The sequence below is a fragment of the Platalea leucorodia genome (genome assembly GCF_965183815.1).
Source record: "Platalea leucorodia genome assembly, chromosome: 23".
In the NCBI taxonomy this organism is placed as follows: Eukaryota; Metazoa; Chordata; class Aves; order Pelecaniformes; family Threskiornithidae; genus Platalea; species Platalea leucorodia.
Genome location: NC_138845.1, coordinates 1,944,400 through 1,965,046, shown reverse-complemented (window position 1 = coordinate 1,965,046; position 20,647 = coordinate 1,944,400). Strand labels below are relative to the sequence as shown.

At 43.0% G+C, this 20,647-nt stretch overlaps 1 protein-coding gene across 4 annotated transcripts in view; it reads left to right on the top strand.

The window, feature by feature from the left end:
- DIP2B (disco interacting protein 2 homolog B) overlaps positions 1 to 20,647 on the top strand; it is a 72,631-nt gene that overhangs the window by 21,862 nt on the left and 30,122 nt on the right. Inside the window, exons 2-5 of one of the 4 annotated variants that reach the window (XM_082332444.1) lie at positions 11,096 to 11,167; positions 11,294 to 11,414; positions 18,187 to 18,333; positions 19,716 to 19,841. In XM_082332444.1, the coding sequence (XP_082188570.1) occupies positions 11,117 to 11,167; positions 11,294 to 11,414; positions 18,187 to 18,333; positions 19,716 to 19,841 (445 nt within the window). In that variant the 5' untranslated portion in view covers positions 11,096 to 11,116. Of the gene's footprint in view, positions 1 to 11,095; positions 11,168 to 11,293; positions 11,415 to 18,186; positions 18,644 to 19,715; positions 19,842 to 20,647 lie in introns of those variants that run through there. The other 3 variants (XM_082332445.1, XM_082332446.1, XM_082332447.1) reach the window with 3 other exon arrangements.

The following is a 20,647-nucleotide window of genomic DNA, read 5'->3' as shown; positions in this document are numbered from 1 at the left end:
TATAGAAAGGATATTTATCCTCACAGTTTTGAAACTATATTGTGGCAGTGGTGACATTCTGATGCAAGGCAAGAAAAATCCATGTGTTAGGATCTTACCATTTTGGAATGACAGAAATATCTGTCTGATATTGCAACATCCTGCATAACAAGGCCAGCAAATTGAGATTGGCCGTTCCTTCTCTTTATGACAATAGCACGGTTTTTCTACTTAAAGGCAGACAGAGCGAGGGCCACTTTGTACCAAAAATTGAATGTCATTCTCTTTAAAGAGCTGTTAGTGTGCAGAATTAGGAGGAATCGCTGTGCTGGGAGAGGTGCGTGTTCTCCCTTGAAGTAGCTAAGCTCAGTAACTTTGTGGTGGATTTGCAACGTGCCGCTGGATCGTTGAGCTGTGCTCCGAGGGTTCTCATGTTTGCTGCTATAGTACGTTTTGCCCGTTATTTTGATCTTCCACACAGCTTAGAGGCTTTCACATAAGAAGGATCTTGCCGCATCCTGCTATCCAGCCCCTGAACAAAGTGCTTCTGAAGCAGACGTTGACTCTTTAGCATGCCGAAAGAGCCCTGAACAGAAGTCGTTCCTTGCATGATCTTTCTTGTAAAGAGCATTGCAGCTGACAGAATAATGGGTTTTCTTAGGCTTGCTGGTGACATGCCAACATGGTTTCCTTAGCAGTGAAATTCCTCAAGAAGCCATGGTTGCTGATGTAAACATAACTGGAAGCTTAACACAGCCCGTACTGAGCTCAGGGCCTGAAATCTGCTTCTTGTGCCATGCTGTACAGTGCATTTTTCTTCTGTTCTTTCTGTTCCAATCTGGTTTCCCAAGCTTGTAACCAGCCTGAACGGGTCGTGCTCTTCAATCCACAAAAGACGGCCTGGTCTCTGCATAGAGGAGCCTGTACAGCCTCCTGGGCTTGCACGCAGCGAGGATCGCTCCATGGGGCAGCCTCCCGTAGCTCTGGTTTTGTAGAGCTGTGTTTGGGATGGAGGTGGGGTTATTTTAAATTACCATGTGCAGAGCAGGTTTAAGGTTATTGAACAAAGTGCTTTGGTTCCCACTAGTCAGGCTTGGAAGAAATGAAGAGCAAAACCAAGAACAGTTTCGAGCTGCTTACTGCGTCTGCCTCCTGTCCCTTTGTCGGGTACGCTTCTGGAATTTGGTGGGAGTTTCCGCAAGTCAAATTACTAGGGTTGCACACTAATTTGAGGCTGGGTAAAAAATTAATAATCGTATTGCTTTACCTTTAAGTAGTGGAATCCTACTCTGGTGACTAATACTGTTTAGTAGTAACTATCCTAGAGTAAGCACTTGTTAGTGCTGTAAAATGACTGCGGTTTGTGTTTCAGATTTCAGTGCTTTGGGAGGAACAATGTGTTTTGCTCTCTTGAGCAGCCATCGATTTCTCTGCTGCTTTTTTCTGTAAAATGACATCCTTACGAATACGCACTTGGTACTACCTCTTTGGGAAAGGCAGGGCAGGAGGCATGGGGGAAAACGTCGCAATAGATCTCTCGCCTCTTTAGTTCTGAAAAATTCATCCTTGCGATTGTGGGGGTTTTTTTTCTTTTTTTTTTCTTTTTTTAGTGGATTTTTGTTTGGGGAGTGATCTTTTAAGTGTTAATGCTTTCATCAAGATATCTTTGTTTCATCATGCATAATCATCGAGCTCATCCCACTATGATTTGGAATAGCATTTTCCCATCTGGAAATGCGTAATTACCGTGCTACCGTGCAGTGTGACGTGCCAGCCAGGTTAGTGCTCGGTTAACCCTGTGTTTAAAGGGAGGTCAGAGCTGCATTTCCATACCTGAATCAAACAGCGCTGTGTTTGATCAATAGATAGGGGAATAATTGCTCTTAACTTTTTTCTTCTCCCATTCTTGCATCTTATTCAAGAACCTAGAATTTAATTACGAAAAGTAACTTCAGGTGCAGTTGGACTGAAATGGGCTGCCTGTCTAAAACGCTTTTTGGGATGGTTTGGCAAGGTGTTGCTCTGGCGTCAGACTTGGAGGAGAGTTACCAGACAGGAGTACCTGTGGCAGTTGGCTTATGTTAGAAAAATTGAAGCCTGTTTCAAAAGAATTATTAAATATCGGCATCTGAGAGCCGTTAAAGAGGAGGCAAGAGGAATTGTGCGCAGGATTAAAACCCATAGTGGCTTGTATTTTCATCTTACCCCAGGTGGATCCGCTGTGGTAATATTCTGATGTTTTTGTGTGGCCACGTGAGCTGCTGAAAAAAAGGCTGCAGAAATACGATGAGGTTTGTGTGCGAGAGCGCTGAGAGGGAGACAGCCCCGGCGAGGGCCCGTCCTCCCCTGGACCCGAGGTGCAGAATAGATGCCAGGGCCTGTTCGGTTCTGTTGAATACCTCGGCCTGGGGACTGGGCTGTCGCCGATGGCTGTGGGTGGGGTAAAAGCTTCGTACATCTGACTTTAATCAATGCCCACGTTTGTCGGAGCCCCAGCCTGTCACCGACTGCTGCTCACTGCAGGCTGCGGTAAGCCCAAGGGAAGATCCCGTTCGGCTTTCTGACTGCGGCTGGCTATCTACGTGCGTCTGTTTGCAGCAAGACACAGAACTCCCTTTGGGTGCCTGCATGGTTTTGGGTTTACTTTTATTCCTGGGCTAAAAACAGGCTTGATTTGGAAAATCGTCTGTCCACGCTGCTGTGCCTTGTGGAGAAAGCGCGTTCGGTTTCGAATAGGCAGCGGTTGTGTGGGGAGCCTGCTGTAGCAGGGCTGGACGGGCAGCTCCTAGGAGACGGTTGTCAGCACTCGCTGCTCTACTGATTCCGTTTCTACCTTAAGGAAGACAGCGATGTACCTGCCTGCTGAATAAGTGCTGAATCACAGGATTGTTACTCTTGCATGAAGTTTAGTCATTTCCTGAGAAACTTTGGTTTTCAGTCTAGCGGTAGAGGGCTAGGTCTGTGCGTTTTTGCTGCGGATTAAATCCACGGGAATTTCTGCCAGTCTGTGACCAGGTTAGTCAGAGTATGATTCAGGGCAGAACCGCTTCACCTGGGTTTTTTGAACAGGTTGCGAGCTGTCTTGCTTTACTCAGCTGAGACTGTGGGTACAGCTAGTTCTTGCATACGTGTGTGTGACACTTTCTGTTTCTGCTCGTTTATATGCATTATTCTGATGCAGGACTAGTAGTATAAACACTGTTAAGCGCTCCTACATCTAAGCTCGCATTCTTCTCATTGACTACCTATTAAAAATAGATGAAAACGTTTCTCTTGAATAGATTTTGTAAAATGCTGTTTCTGACAAATCCTTGGTTTTGTGCCCTTTATAGCATTCAGAAGGGAAAATGCATTTTTTCCCCATGACAAGTTGTAGCTATTTAAAAGATTTTTTTTTTTTCCCCCTTTCTACCAGGATGGGGTTACATGCAAGATTTATGTGTATATGGGATTAAGCTATTTATGTGCATGTGCTGGTTTTATGGGTAACATGTAAAATTTATGTGGCTGCACTTTGCAATGTAATATCTTGTATAAAGTTGACTTCAGTGACTGTAATTTTGCAGATGTTTATTAGAGGCAGTGAGCAGAGCCTGTGTTTAGTAGGGTTATCAGGGTTGACAGAATTTAGTCATGTGTTTAAAGGTTTTAAGGGGTTATCTTCAAGAGTTTTTGGAACCTTTTAAAAAACGTTTTGCCTTTTGCAGAGGTAGATGTTACCTGTGCATTTGTAGTGTGATTTGAGTTGCTGATGCGCGAGCGCATCGTGCATCCTTTTGGCACGGGTAAGGATCTGAAAGGCAAAGGATTCCTGGCCTTTTACTTCTTGCATACAAATGAACTAGAAGGGGCTCGAAGTTTGGCTTCGTGGTCGTTTGAGCAACTCACCTGGGGAAGTCCTTTGAAGAAACTAAGCGCTGAGAGTACCAGGGTCACGTTGGTGCTGCGTGAACCGCGCACGCGGTCACGCGTAAGAATGTTCTCATGTCTGCTGCGAAGAGAAGGATCAGCAAAGGTGTAGTACATCTAGAAGAGGCTCTTTTATTTACAGCGGTAAGCTTCCAAGCGTTTTTCTGTGTCCCAGTCTCGTGAAGCCTTTGAGAACTCATTTTGCTGACCCTGGGTAGTGCCATTTTCAGCAGAAATGGTAATGATAAGTTACCGTATGTGTCTTTTTTTTTTTTTTTTGGTGGGGGAGGGAGGGTCTTCTGCTGACGCTGATCTGGTGACACCTCCTTTTCATTGGTCACCCCCTGCCCACGCACACAAAGAAAGCTGAACTCTGTCCTTAGCTCACCCAGTTGGGTGATGCATCACATATGGCTTCTAAGATTACTACTCGTAATACATGGGCCCAGACGGGTGAATCGAGGACAGTGGATCCTCTGGAACTCTGGAACGCTTTTGTAAGATAAAGAGATTCTTCAGTATAGTTTCAGTAGTTGGATTTATTGTTTAAAGGTAAAACAACAAAAAAATGACAAAGGCTTAAGGCGCACGGTAAGTGACTTGTGGTGAAGTGCACCTCGTGACCTTAAATGACACAGAGCCAGGCCTCTGCAGCGTGGAAGCCCGGCAACGACCTTGTACGCAGGGTAGGCCGTGCCGCAAAAGCCTAGCCTTGAATCGCGTTCTTTTGAAATAATAAATGCTGAGATTAAAATAGTTTTAATTTGGTAAAGCAACATTCATAAGCCTTTAGAAAAGATTTTTGAAACTGTGGAACAGAGTCCCCACAGTGCTGGAGCCAAGTAGACTTGTACTGTGTATATAAATTAATCTGGAGCTGATCTGTCTGCGAAACTTTCAGTACTGAAACTGTAGCAGTATAATGCTTGTGCTTAACAAACGCAGCTTTGTAAGACTTGCTGGTTCTTCAGTAGCCTATTCATGTTCTTAATGGGAACAGAATGGTGCTGTTAAAGGGAAACTGCTAAGCACAAACCTGTTCTGTTTGTTTATCTTACTGTTTGATTTTGGGGTTTTTTTGGGGGGTGACATATGGAGTGAGTAAGGCTTTATTTCTTTCAAGAAATCGGTGACTTTTTTCTGGAAGACTGTATAGCTCGCAGATCTTGGTATTGTCTTCGAGGAGGAAACCTGATATACAGCTTCAGCAGAAAGGAGGAGGAGGGAATCTTTGAAGCTGCATCATCATTTGGCCTCAAACAGAAAGAGGCAATTGTCTAAACTTGTTTTAAACATAGTTTTTGTGCTGAAGTTATAGCCAAAGAGCATTAGGAGTGCAAGACCATTTAACAGGTATAGTCTGTTTGAACACACAGCTGTAGAAAAAAGGTTTAAACGTTGTCTTTTGGGTTGCTGAAGCCTGGGGTTGAGGCCGTCGTAGCTCTAAGCCTTGGTAAAGCCATCGGGGGCGGGGTGTCTAGGAGTCGCCAGTCCTCCAGGAAATGGAAGAAAGACAATATCTAGCTGCAAAACAAATAAATGAGTGGCGACAACATTTCTTCCTGAAGTGCTGAACTGATTGGGTTGATACCTATTTTCTGTGTAGGCCATAACTGAGTCTTAAGTGCTCAAGTGCATAGCTTCCTCATTTTGGATTTCTCAAACATTCCAAACACACTTGAAAGACCTTATCTGGAAGTGGCACGCAGCAAAAGAACATTTTGGACTTTCAGCTACGCTTCTGGGTTTCAGTGTCTCCAGTTTGGTGTCTGCTTCTGGTCAAGGGCAGGAAATCCAGAATCGAGCTCTGCAAAACCAGGCTTTGTGTTGTATTCTTTCAGAGTAAGTTCCAGGTGGTGAAACTACAGGGAGACGTTCCTGTCGTATGTGCCTGGAGATCAAGCAGGGGAGTAGGCAGGAAAGGCAAAGTCATCAAGGTCATTTATAGGGGTGAGACCTGAAAAGCAGATGCGGTGGTGGTAATAGAATTTATTTCCTTACTTTTGTTATAACCTTGTTACAGTATTTGCTGTTTAAAGAGCGTAGCTGTTTGTGTTTTGGGGTTAATTTCCAGGATTCTCTGTTAACATTAAACTGCTAGAAACATGGATGTATTTCTTTTCAAAAGCATACAAACATTTTTAAAAAATGCATACAAACTGCTTTCAAATTTGAATCTTTTGCTTGATACAGTCAAGTGTTTGGAGGCTTTGTTGGGGAGATGCTGTGCACTACGTGATCATTTTCCTTAATTTCTCCACTGTAGTAATTATGGTTTTGTTAGACAGTAAATGATTCAGTGTTCTCATTCCATGGGGGGAAGGGGAGCAAGGATGTTGAAAGAGGAGTATTGTCTGAGCGTAGCAGGATTAGCTGGTGTTACCACCTTGCACTGATTGAGCACCACTGTTTAGAATAGATCATCAACTCTAATTGCTAAAAAGCAGCCTGGCGTCACAGGGCGGTGAGTCTCCTGAAGTTTCAGGCTTCTCTATTGCATGATTTGAATATAGGTGTAACATCTAGGCTGATCAGTTGTGGTTCACTGGACTTCTGCTCTGCGTAAGCCCCTACCCCTCTGTTTTCAGTTGTTGCTGCGTTTGTCTTTTCCCTTGCGCTCAATGGTCAGAACATCCAGATTGGATTTGCATGATGAGGATCAATTCTAATTTCCTCTCAATAAATTAGGAGAACCATATGAAAAAGGAATCTCTGAATCCATTTTTTGCATTTTTCTAGGGAGTTCTATTTCTCAAATATACACTTGTTTAATCACAAACAAGCAGGGCCTCTTGGACGTCGTCACGGAGGTGTCTGCAGTCAGGATTATTGTCCAGGCGTTCCAAGTGAGGAAAAGTCGTTGCTCCTTGATCGAACCCGTCTTGTTTCTGCAAACCATAAATCTAGAGTTCTTTCCCACTCTGAATCCGCAGAAGGGCATCTCTTGTGTATTTGCAAGACCTGCTGTGTCTTGAAAAGTAGAATTTCTTTAAGTTCTTCTTTTAAAGCTGTCAGAGGAGAGAAGAGATTAAATGAGGGGAGGAGAGGGTTGGAAGAGGGGAACAGTATTGTGATATATAGGGAGATGAGGAATTACTGAAGCAGTGCAGTACCAGTGCCGGCCTCCTGCCAGAGAACCGGCTCTGTGGAGCTGGCTGGGGCTGGTCCATCAGATGCTCTGCAAGCGAGCAGGCAGTCGGGGCTGGTGGCTCTGCAGGGGAAAACTTCTCATGTGCTGGGATGAGTTAACCTTTGTGAGCAGTGCAAGTGGTAGCAGAGCTTTGCATTGGTTGGGGTGGAAAAACTATGAGTTTGGGTAGCATAGTGAGAAAAATGGTAGTGTGTGGAGCTGATGAACTGGACTGTGGTGGTGGTGGGCTGTGTTTACACTTCAGTCTGTTCTGATGTGCTGGTTCCCTCTGGAAGGTGAAGACATCGCTGCTCCTGAGCTGATGGTTGCTGTCACTGCAGCAGAGGTGCAAGGAAGAAGAGACTGGTCCTCCACTGCGTCAGTGATCAGCAGCTTAGCTCGCCCTCGTGTGTCCCTTAAAAAAAAAAAAAAAAAACCACAACCAAAAAACCACCAAACCAAACCCCAAAACCCTAAGGATTCCTGACATCACGTTTTGAGACACTAGGAAAGATCACGACATACAAGAGTCTTATGGTTGTTTACGGCAAAAGGGTCTCGGCTGAAAAGAAAGCGAAGCTTTGCTTTCCTTGGACAAGAATCCCGTTTCCTTAGCAGGGCCTCCTCGGCATGTGGAGGCACAACCATCACTGGTTAGGATATAGATAAATATAGACTACAACTGAACAGAAACAGTTGTAGCTGGGAGAGGGCCAGAAGAATGTCTCAGCAGTAAGTGTTTTTGTTTGTAATTTCTTTCCTAGGAATGAACAAACACTAGCACCATTTTAAAGCTAAATTGTCAGCTCTCATTTGCTTTGCTAATGCTTTCTTTGTAGTGCCGTGTCTTGCATCTGTGTAGAGAGGGGTTGTGGTTCTTGGGTTGTTTTTTTCAGCTAGCTGGAAGAATTTAGCACACCAAATGTCACAAAGTGTTGAATTTATGGAAGCGGGGTTGATGATTTACCAGGTTTATGTAGGAGGAGTGAATGGTTCTTGAGATTGCAGCCCTATTGTCTTGGTTCTCTTCCTGTTGCTGTAATTTATGATATTCGGGGAGGAAGTCCGCATTTTCGTTTGGATCTAGCCGTTGCCATTTCCTGTAGACCAGCGGGAAGGGAAGAGGGTGAAAGAAAATTTCTCTCTTAGTGAATCTTTGGTTTCTGTCTCAGTGGATTGATACCAAATTTGGACTATGGATGACCAAAGAGAAGAGGCTTTATACAAAAAATTTGTTCCACTCGTGCAGCGTATTAAAGGGACACTTGCTTCCAAGACTTGAGATGTCAACTTGGGTGTAACTATTGTGGTTGTAGTAATCTGATCATAATTTTATTGAGATGACTTTACACCTGTAACCCGTGCCTACACACAAGCTTTCTTTCCGAGAGCCTCAGTCCCTGTGTCTTGCAGAGCTTTATTTCAGATAATTGTATTCTGTTTCTAACCTGCGTGGATGGCTATCCTTAAATAAAGAACTCTTCCTTCTAACCTTTTCCGTCCCTGCTGCCTAGTTCCACTTCAGCAGGACTAGTCTAAAAATTTAAGCATTACGCTGTCTAATCCTGTAGGCAGGTGCTTGAGACTGTCAACCTGTTTGTCAAAATAATGGTTGTTTTTCTGTTTATTTCTTTGTTTTAACAAACTCTATGTGGAAATTCAGCCGTGAGAAGACACAGCGCTGCAGGGAAGTCCCAGGAATTCATCACCCTCATTTCTGCTGCTTGAATTTTGCTAGTTGGAACTTTCCTGCTCTTGCCAAATAGCATTAGGCTTTTTATTTTTTTGTTAGCTCATGCTCAGACAATCCTTTTTTCAAGCAATAATGTAAATGATCTGCATCGCATGGTAGTTAACATTGCGAATAGTGTTTTGGCCTCAGTTACCTTCTTGTTTTTCAGTAGTATCTCACCTCAACTTCAAATTTCCCAATGCAAATCTGTGAACCATAAGCCTTGCATTCGTGCGAGGGTAAGTTTGTTTTATTGGTAGGATATTAGCGTGGAGCAAGCGATTGGAGAGAATGCTTTGCTTCCCAGTAAGTAAAACAGAATGTGATACTGAAATTGAGCGTGCTGGTATTTGTTTGTAATGTACTGGTGTTCCTTAGTAATTCTGACAATTTTCTGTGGCAAATGTTTCACTATATATAGTGTGTAACCACCACTGTCAAGAGCCCAATTAAATCTTGTGGGGAAATTAATCACAAAATAACAAGCTACAAACAAATCTGTGGGTTGGCTTATAAGGAACAATCCCTCCCCCTCTCCGTGCAGGTTTGTTTTTCCTGAAGTGGCAGTCACCCTGCTCTATTTGCTACCCAAATGAACAAATGTGGGGAATTAAAGCTTCCTCTGAAAATGGAGAGGCAAATCTCGGAAAAGCTGGTGGATTTTGTAGCTCATGCGGTGGATCAAAACGTTATCCTTTTGGCGTACAGTCTTTGTATAGCTCTTTTTTGAAGGTGTACTTTTCTTACACTGACAGCATACCTTTCTTGTGAGCTGGATTAATTTAACTGAGCTATGTATTGCAATCAAGCATTAAAATTAATGCTTTGGTTGGCATTTCAGTGCTTCATGGACATTCTAATTTTCAGCTGCTGGAGTTGTTTGGACTTGTTGGGGCCTGACTCAAACATAGTGAGATAAAATTTTGTGTGCAAATGCACACCCTCCGCTAAGCAGTGTAAGTACCCATTTCACCTTCGAAACTCTTAGGCGTTTCAAGCGACACTGACATTTGACTGTCCAGCACAAAGGAGTGAAGTCCATTCCCTTTCCAAGCATTTCAATACTGCAAAATCACCTATATAACCAAAATGGCCTGTTAGCCGGAGTGTTTTAGCAGAGGCGCTGGTTGCGTTGGGAGGCTTAGAGTCTAAACCCTTTAATCACCTTTTCTGATGCGGCCCTCCAGATCAGGCTGGAAGTGTCTGCCAGGAGGATGCTGTAAGGCAGCAAACACAGTGGCCTGTGCTGCTCAGCGTCTAATACTCTGTTGCCTTGCAATAATCAGGCTCACGGCAAAGAAAACACGCCGTTTGCGACCACTAGTTTCTAAATGTGGGCTTAATTTTAGCTTGAGAAGTAATACCAAATAATTCTGTTTTCTCATGGCTGTGTGTTTGATCGCTTCCCATCTTTTGGCCCCAAGAGATAAGAGGTTACAAGTGCAGGTCAGGCGACAAAAAGGCTTGAAATGCTGCAGGGCTTTTTGTTTTAATCCCTTCAAGGTTTCGGTCTTTCTTGTGGTTCTGATGCAATGTGAGAAATTAAAACAAAAGACAGCAGCCAGATGGTACATCTCCAGGATCAGACAGATTAGGTTTTTAAAAAAGGTTAAAGTTTACCAATATTTATTCTCTTCTGGAGTTTTTGCCTCTGTGGAGCTCGGGCATCTGTCTTCTGCGTGCTTCTACCAGTAGGCAAACGGTGAAATTACAGCTACTACCAGGTTAGAAAAACCCACGACCCCCTAGCTTGCTTTCACCGCATCTCAAACAGACGTGGTTAAAAGTCTGGTCGTCTGGATCGCAGGGCTTGCTGGCTGGGCAGTAGTCTAGAAGTTGACTCTGTTCATCCTTGCCTCAGTTTTCGGAGGTGCCCTAAGCAGCTCCTGCAGTGGACTGGCTTTATTTGCTAAAGGCTGCTCTCAGTTTGATTAGTTTAAGAGAGGCTCTGAACTTGCACTTTCCTTTTGCCCTGTCGTTTGGGAATTATTCCATTTTGTTAGCCTAAGTTGGCTTTGTGGTTACAAATATTTTCATGCACTCCGAGTTTCCCGGTTTAGGTTTTCATTGCTTTGATATTCCATTTAGATAGCTGTTCTGATTCAAATTATTGCATTTAAATAGTGTATAGTTTCTATCCCTGATCCCAAGGGAAACTACAGAAGTTCTGTGGCATGGAAGCTTTGAAATCATAATGTACTCACATTTATTTGGTTTCAGGTTTTCTTCAGCATATGCATTGCTGCGTTCAGGTGAAACCTTCATGTCACTGAAAAGAAAAGCAAACAGACCTCAAACTGAAAAATGAGGACATGGTTAAATGAGTTTTCTTTCCTTGGTTTTAGGGGACATCACACAAAAGGGGTATGAGAAGAAGAGGGCAAAGCTTCTGGCTCCCTATGTTCCACAAACCCAAGGTAGGTACTTGTTTCAGCGGGCGTAAGAGCTTTGCATAGCCTTGACTTTAAAGGGAGCTGTGGCGTGGAGCACTGAGATTTCATTTGCCAACTCTGAAGTATTCTGTTTCGTATGTGTTTCCTTAGCTATCTAATAATTACACTGCGGAGGCTGCCTGGGTGCCACGAAGTCACGGGCAGTATTTTGCCTCTGGTTCGCTTGTTCATATTGAACTCCAGGGATTCCTGGTCGTTCCAGAGCTGTTTGGTGGGTCTCCGTAGAGTGCTGTGTATTTCAACACTTTGTGTGCCCTGTCTTTACCTCCCACGTACATAAATCACATCCCACTCCCTTGTCAGCTGAGAACTCAAGGGCTTTGAATCAATCGTGAAGTGTGAGGTCCTCAAGAATAATTCTTGAAACCGTCTGAAAAGCGGCTTAACTGCAGAGTTGGTCTGTACTGCGCCCGTCTTCCAGCCATCTTAATTCCTTGTTGGAGAAACATCAGAATTTTCATAATTTGTTGGTTTATTTTACCAGAGTGACTGAATTCATGTACTTTGTTTACATCTGTTTCTTTTGCTTCAAAGATCCTGATTGTATGTAGGATAATTATATGTAATTGTAAACTGAAGGACATGGCTGAAAGTATGCCTAATAATTATTATGGGGATGCTTACCCAAAATAATTGCACTACTGATATGCTGAGATGCTTAACCATTAAAAACTAATGTGTCTGGCTCTTAGCAGTTTGGGGAGTGAATGGCTATGACAGGCAGTCATGACTGGACTTACTGTAATTTACTGAGACTGAACTACTGCCAAAAAAATAAAAACAGAGTGAAGGCTAAGAGTGCATTTATTGACTATCAGCGCTGCCTCTGTTGGGGAAAGATCGCATAGGGTTTTTTCTGCTGAAATTGCAGCCGTTCGCTTCAGGCAATTGCTTGAGGAACATAAAAGGGCTTTGCCAGTGTCATGCGGTAGCTTCTGCTCCGAAAGCCTTGGTGGTTGCATTCCTGCTCTCCTCCATCCCGGCTGTTTCTCAACTTTGTTTTGGTTGCCCATTCAACAAAAGCCGGTGCCCATTCTCTTGTCCAACACCTACTGCCCCACTGGGTGCTTTATATACAAAAGAATAGTGTGCTCTCTCTGAGCTAACATACTGAAGGTAGCAAGGCAAGCAAAAATTGGGTTTTAGCCTTCAAGTTTGAGATTTTGTTACAAACAGCTGAGTACTGAGGACTGCCTGCCTGAACCAGGATGTGATAGGGATCTCTGAGGCTGTTGCTACCTTTCTATCAAATCTGTTTCTGTTCTTTAAAGAAACCAGAAAGTAATACACATGACTAATCCCTCTTTGGAGTCTTTATAAGTAGCTATTTGTTAAGCAGGTTTTACAGTCTCTCAGTCCAACGTGTATACCAGTGGAGATCTTCAGCCTTAGAAGGAAACGTGGGCTCCTTCCGTGTCCTTCTTGGCAGACTTGCTTTTGTCCTGCCGTCTGGTGGAGGCTGAAGCTCTACAAGTTGCTTTTCATCTGACGACGTGATCTTGTGCCCCTCATGCCTGTCGCTTTGCACATGTTTGGTTTGTTTCAGAAAATGTTGTTTAATTAGGAGGAAAAAAAAAAAAGTGTTTGGCAAGACTGTCTGTGGCCCTGCTATTTTAATTGTCACGCTTTTGAAAGCTGCAGAATGAGGCGAAGTTCAAGAAGAGACACAGGCTGATAGGAGGTCGCCAATTAAGACTGCATTTTGAGCGCCATTCTGGCTCAGTCCTCCAGCTTTTTATATAATATCCAGCTGCCCTTATAGCTGGGAATCTCCCGTCGTAAAAATCCTGTTGAAGTCATGCATGAGGGGTTCAGAATCAGGTCACCTCGTTAATGAGAAGAAAATTAATTTAGTCCACAACAACAACAAAAATATTTACTCCTGGCATTCAGCATATTGCATTTCTCAGAGCACCTTCCTGATGTTAGCTAATGCATCGTCTCCATTGCCTAGATGTGAAATGAGACGAAGGCAGGCCTGATGGCATGTCAGGGCACGTCAGCATTATAATTTGGGAGATTCCTATTGCTAAATCTGTGCTCCATTCACATTGCCTCTGGGAGCTTGCCTCATTATTTTAGAGTTAAGGCAGCAATGTTAATTACCTAAAGATACATGTTTTCCTGGTGCGACATCCATTTTTGTAAATGGAAGTTACTGAGGCGATGGAGCGGTGATACCAGCGCTGCTGCTCCTCTCTTCTGCGCTGGCTGCTGCGCTGAGGGCTTTGCAGACGGTGTTTTGAGCAGCTTCCCAGGTTGTGCACGTTAAGTAACGCTGCCGATTTCACTGCTGCCCGAACCAAAACAGGGAGGACAGGCGTGCTTGTTTCATGTTACACTACTGACTAACCGCCTGCGAAAATCAAGAAAGGCCGCCCTGCTGTCATCTCATCCTTGGTGCCCTTCTGAATGCATCTCACCAGCTAGACCGTAAGTTCCCTTTTGAAGCAGACTGGGGTCTCGGTGCTTTGAGATGTTGCTTTTATTGGAGTGACGCTGACGTGTTCAAGTCACTCGGAGTCGTTTGCGAGGACCGAATATTTTTATGCCTATTTTAAAAAGATGCAATGCAGTGCTATTCTTTGCTATTTTGAAAAACGCTTTTTGGATTGACAGATGAACTGCTCTGCTCCTAGGAGACGGTACAGTAACTCAGCACCTCTTGAAACTAGTTTTTGCTGCAGACTAGAGGCAAACTTCTGCCTAGGGAAAGAGCTCCTGTCCATATCAGTTGCTGCCAATCTGGAAAAGCATTTACAACTCTTTAGCTCAAACAATGCAGACGCAGGAATGCCTTCTGCCCAAATTAGCAGCCCTTGCACATAGGCTGTTGGCAGAGTACGTTTTCTTGCTATTTAAGATAATGCATTCCGTTCCTCTGCTAATGTGTAAAGGAAATTATATTCATTAAGCACTGATTCCCTGTCAGAACCTTTTTATGTAACTGCTAGAGTGCTCTCGCTCCTGTTTTCTATTCTCATGATGAAAAAAAAGGAAAAATTAAAACTTTTAAGCAAGCAAAGAGAACGTTGGAGTACTTACTGCTTTTATTGACAAGGTAAGATGAATGTGATCCAGTAGTTTTTGTGTTCCGGTGCCTCAGGGAGAGGTGTTGGAAGACAGGACTAATATGCTTGTAAACCTGTTGAAACTGATAATATTTGAAGCTAATTTAATTGATCTGTGAATTTTAGCTGTTAATGCATGTTTTGTTGGGTTTTCTGCTTCGTGTTGTTCACGGATAGCACTAGGTGGGAACATTATAGATTCGGTTACTTTAGTGTTTCGTTTCTTTGAAATCGTGGCACTTCGGAAACGAAGCATTTCTTTTTTGCTTCCCGAGTGGGCCGTCATTTATTTCCTGTCTCAGAAGAGTTCTTCCTGCCCCCCGTGTGTTGTGGACTGCCAATAAGCCAGCAGAGCTCTACTGTAAAGTTTGCTTTTTGTTTGTTTGTTCCCCCCCCATCTTTCAGCATCATGTTATTTCAAATGGGAGCTAATGTGGAACTGTAACCAGTGATAAAACAGCTTTGTCTAAACCTGTAAATCACGCACACGCGCTCCAGCTTAGCGTTGTTTAGAGAGTTTCACCCTTTTACAAGATCTGACTTGCAGCTACCACAAATGGGGAATTATTTTCTTCTTTATTCAGTCTGAGGGGTACCACGGTTTCAAGTAAAGCTTATCACTTGACTCTAGGAAATGCATTTCCCCATCTTTGAAATAATATCCAGGACTACATCAATGGAGCCCCTGAATGCTTCCTTCACGTCTTGTACCAGGCAGAATTAGGATCCCTCTAGCTAGTAACTGAACCTCCTAAATCTGGCGAGTTCTCAGCCTTCTCAGTGCTGGAAGACAGCAGCGATCACACCTAAGCTCGTGCAGCCGTGCCTGCTGCTGAGCGAGGCTGTCCCTGTGTTCTGGAAGTGCTGTTCAGGCTGACTTGTAAACCTTAGATACTCGGCTTTGTTAATTACAGGATTTTAAAAGGCATGTAGCTTGAAAAAATCATCTTGTTATAAGGAATAGCCAGTCGAACAGTAGCACTTCTGTTCAATTCTGTATGCAAAACAGCAGAATAACAGGTTTGCCTGCTGCTTCTGTCAGATGAATCTAGCATTTACTGTCCTTGCTATTAATGTAAACATTTATTCTTGTTGATCATACATGATGCTTATAATGATTCTTTTAATCTAAAAATCTTTTTATGAAAAAAATCTCTGACTCTCAATCATTGAGCCTCTTCCTTCAAGAAAACACAGGGATCACAAAGCAGTCAATTCTCTTTAAAAACGAAGGACAATTTAAAAATCCATAGCATCCCTCAAAAGCGAATCTAAAATAATTTATTTTTCATGTCTCTGTAGATTCGCATGCTGCCAGCAGCAACTGCAGCTATGGCAGGATTATTCGAAAGGGGATGCTACATGAGTCACCTATCACCTGCCAGGCTTGGCTCGCTTGTGTGGCTTTGTTGTATTACCGTTTGTGATTTACTGTAGCTATGCACTTTTTCCCTCATCTGTGCTTGAATGCTTTGTTAGGCTACTGTACCATGTTATTATGTCATAGCGAAATATTTAAACAAAGAGCTTGCTCTTGGTGTGTCATGTTACTTACAGACACGTTTGATCCCTCTGTAAACGGAATGTCATGTTTGCCTCGTGATGCCCTGCAGAGCAGATGAGATGCTCTTGCAAGACTTACAAGAGAACTGAATATGAATTTAATAATTCATTTAAAATAGTGTTAAATCTGCTGCTGACATCTAGTGGGTGCTTGAATTCGTAAATACTCGAGTGATCAGAAAGCATTAAGCTTTTCCTCTCAGTTTGTGAAGTTGTCTTGGGTTTGGATCAAAAGAAAACGCTCTCGTTTTTGATGAAGGCACGTATATGCTACAAAGATGTTAAACTAGTCATCGGTGGAATGTGTTCCAGAATGACAGGAAAGGGGCACAAACACTGTTTTGTTTGGAGGTGGGCAAACTGAGATTTTGCATTGAAAATCTTGTTCCGAAGTCCAGGTCTTGCGCTTACCTGATCCTGCACCTAAACCACAGAGGTCTCTCTTCCTTTTCCATTCTGCTTTTTGTGCTGCTGGCATCTTTGTGCAGGTGATGGTTATGTTTTGATAAGCAAATACAGAACTCTGTGTTATATGTTATGATATCCAAAAAATACCAGTGAAAATGGGGAATAGTTGTTTGTGCCCCTAATATGGTTTGAGAGTTCCTGGCTAGCAGGAGACGTTCTTTTTAACTAGAAATAAAGGTTCTAATTTTTTGGCATGATAGTTTAAGGAATCATTAAAACATAAGCTCGGTAGCTTGCCTCCAATGAATGTTGATATCGCAAACAGAACTACTAAAAATTTGAGTAAGAGGTGAAAAGTTTTGAAAAGGTTCCCAGGCCAAAGAGTAATGCTAGGGGTTAAGAGAGAACTTCTTCCAGGAGCGTGTTGCCCCCGTATTCTTGAATTTTTTCCAAAGCCTATAGTGCTGGGCTAAGTGGATAGTTAGTTGGCTGTAACATTCAATTAATATTCTGCTCTGTAGGATCTTGGAAGGTATAGGAGATGGCTGAAGATCTCTGTAACTAGTTAGGTGTGATTTGCTGGTATTGTAAGTTCCCTGAGCTTGAGGCGCTTGCCTTGAGTTGTTTACCTAAAACCACACACTAAGAAAGTGGTGTAACAGGAATTGGAATCCAGGATTTGTGGTTTCCCCTTCATTTCTCTAATCCTTCGGTAGTTTGTGAGAATTCATAAGCGGCGCATATTTAGATGACACAATTGCTCTTCTTTTTGCGTGACTTCAGGTGACAACCTGAAGGTAATGACAGCTGTATGAGCTTCAGTTTTTAAAAGTTCCCACTGATGCACAATTCATTGTAGAACTGGGACTCCAGTAGCAACGATTCCTAGTGTCCCTTGCTGAATTAGGTAAAATGATAATTTCTTATCAGATTATCTGTTTAGCTCCCTATATTCATGAGAAAGACAAACTTGCCAGGATGATAAAGCCACTCACTTCTTGACATCCTGAAAGGAGCCAGAACCTGGACAACTAGAGGTCTGTTTAGTTTTGTAATTAATATGAACAGCAAAGGCTCTCGCCACTGGTATTTTATTGGTTTTCCTGTCAATAACGTGCACTGGTCAGCGGAACACTGAGTAACGAACCCGGCTTTTCAACATATTTTTCTATGGGTTTGCTCGTCTTCCCACCTCCAACTTAATTTGGGATAATGACTTATTGCATCAGTCAAACCCCTTTATTCGTTGTGCCCATAGCAGCGGTGTCTACGAGGAGACGGGTGTAAATGACTATGATCTCTGAAAACAGTTTACATGTATCGCTTTACCACAAATTAAACTGCTAATTAATTGTCTTCCGTCTTAATGCAATAATGAGGGTATGGTGCAATCCTGTTCCCACCGGAAACATGGCAAAGTAGGGGGCAAACCGTACCGGTACGAAATCACAAAACGCTGAAGTTCATTGCAAATGGCCCGTTTAAGTGTGTGGAAGCGTAGGACTCACCTGCCTTATCTACTATTTCATTTGTCAAGACTTATCTGAATTTTATCATCTTTGCTTTTGTATTTTGTAATGAATTCTTTAAAGGTGACTTCATCTCCCTTTATCACTGATAGGTTACTTAAATCATGTGAAATTGTGTATTATGTCAGCTGCTTCAGATTTGCTGCAAATTGTCTCTTCCTTCCAGTGCCTAACCACCCCTTAAAAAGAAAAAAGCTGGAAAAAACTGTTAAGAGTAAGGTCAAAGAAGGGACAGGTATCTCTTAACTGATGAGGGTATAATTGGACAGAAGTATTAATATACTAATTAGATCCACTTCACTACAAAAAAAAAAAAGGGTAAATCCTGTAATTATATGGTAAAAGAGAAGGGTATAGTCAAAAAAAGCTACTTCTGTTTCCTGCTCTCGGAGAACTGTGGACTGTTTTGCAGGGGTTGATCCAGCACTGCAGAAGGAGTCCAGAACTCAGATGCCCGTTCCATCTGCAACTCCAGCCTCAGCAGCATCATCATCCTCCTCCTCATCCAAATTTCACCGAGCTCGCTCGGGGGGAGCCAGAGATGAACGCTATCGATCTGGTAAGGGCAGGAGCAGGAGTTCACCTGGGATTCCTGTTAGTGAGGAAGAATGTACCACGTCCTCTCAAGGAGTCAAGCTTGGTATTCATCCACTGATGCAAAGTCCTGCCTTGGTAGTTCTGTATAAAGAAACATCAGACTTGTAGGACTGCAGCTGCTGAATCAAAAAGAAGGCTAAGTAGAAAAAGCAAATCACTTTTTGCCACCTTGATTTTCTGGCTTGAATGCAACTATTCAGTGCAAGTCGTTCACAGAATGGAAAGCCTGTTTTAACCACGTCTGTAGGTAACCAGATACAGTGAAGTGGCAGGTAATAGTTTGTTCCTGGAATTGGCGATTGCTGTGCATATCTGCTCTAGGCGCTTGGAGAATGAGCGCTGGCTTTCTCTGTCTGTGCTTAAAGGACTTCCAAAGAGCAGCAGAAATGGCTGGCTAGTGCCCGGCTGATTTCCTTCCCCACTTGAGGAAAGGAGAAGGTGGCCGCACCTGTTTCTTGTTGCCACCTGGTTTTGTTTTTCACTTTGCATTAACAAGATTTAAGTTTTCTTCTCAACAGGGGCAAATAAAGTATCTCAAATACACCTTTGCCAGTAACACTGCTATCATATACCACCATTTCATAAAGCATTAGAAGAGCCTAGTTTTCTGCGTTTTGGAAAAGCATAATTAAAACACATTAATCTGAGAAATGCATGTAGATGACCTCCCCCTTGTCGCCGTAGTTTTTAACAAGTTGTCTTCTCATCACCAGTGATGAGTCTTCCTTTAAAGAGGTCTGGACCTTTGCAGAGGGATGGGAGCCTCACGTCCTAGCCTGTTTCAGTTACTAATCAAGCGTGTATTTACAGCCGCAGTTAGTAACTTTCAAGATTTACATGAAATCTGCACCCATTCAGGTTTTTGAACATAAGGTTTTTCCTAAATCAGGCGGGGGGCTCAGAATTTGTCAGTTTATAGACCAGAGTTGCACCTGGGGCTGTATACACTGTTAGCTTATCTGCATATTTTAAAATATGCACAAACATATCTTAGGATAATCTTTGGCTGAAGGGAACAATCTGGTGGGGTTGGGGTTTCTGTAAAAGTTGCTACAGACACAGGAATATAATGACTAATCCAGAAGATTCCAGACTAAAAGCCTGGCCCTGCTATATAGCTTGCTAACTTTAGAAACCTCAGTTAGTTTCCCTGTTTTTTTAAAAAAAAAAAAAAAAGGAAATGTTACTCACGAGATGGCAAAACGTAGTTGTTCGGGAAGGTACTGTAAAATGGAGACTTGCATAAATACAGAGCGCTAGCAGTGTTTCCACATGTGTAAGCCTTTGTGTTTTTCTTCCTCCTCTACTGTTGCAAAACTGCGTATATGAACTTCCATTTTGCAGATATCCACACAGAAGCAGTTCAAGCAGCACTGGCAAAACACAAAGAACAGAAGATGGCCCTGCCCATGCCAACAAAAAGACGGTCTACGTTTGTTCAGTCTCCGGCTGATGCCTGCACTCCCCCAGGTTAGGTTCTTACAGCGTGCGTGTCTGTGTGGATGTTAAGGTACGCATTAGTAACAGTTTCCCAATCAAGAGGCTGCAATTGTCAAAATATTCGAGCTCTTCGGCACATTTGTAGGTAGTCTGTTCCTCCCGTAGCTCTCTTGCTACAGTTGAGCAGCTGCTTGTTTTCATGGAGCTGCTGTTAGGGCTGTGAAGATGACTCCTCTTCCAGGAGCTTTTAAAGAATCAACTGGCAAGAGCTGAGCAGGCTTTCTGGACTGAGGCTTCTTCTTTTGCTTCCCTCGCATCTATTTCAGTTGCATAATTCATGTTTTGATTTTGTTAAGGTTTAATACTCAACATGCAGGAAAAGGATTTGCAGCGATGTACGTTTCTGGGCAAGGACCTTGGAGGGGGTCCTGTGGGATTCCAGGACTTGCAGGACTTTTCCTTCCTAACCCCTCCCGTGTAATGGCTGCAGCAAAATACCTCGGATAACGTGGTGTCTGTTATGGTGCATGTGCATCAGACTGTTAGTAAACCTCTCTGTTCTCAAGCAGCTCTACGCACTGGCTTAAAAATGAATATGTGTAATTTTTGGCAGTGACTTTTATGTTGTCTCTCATTGTGCAGAAGCATCACAGTCATTTGGAATGACAAAGTCATCTGAATATTATGAATTCATATCTCATTGTGAATTCGTATCCCTCTCTGAAACTGCTCTGCTAGGCCACTTCACTCATACCTATTCTTTTACCTCCTTTTTTCTTTATACTTCTTCTTTTCTTTTCCTTTCTGGGGACTACTGCACGTTCGTGGTGTCTGCT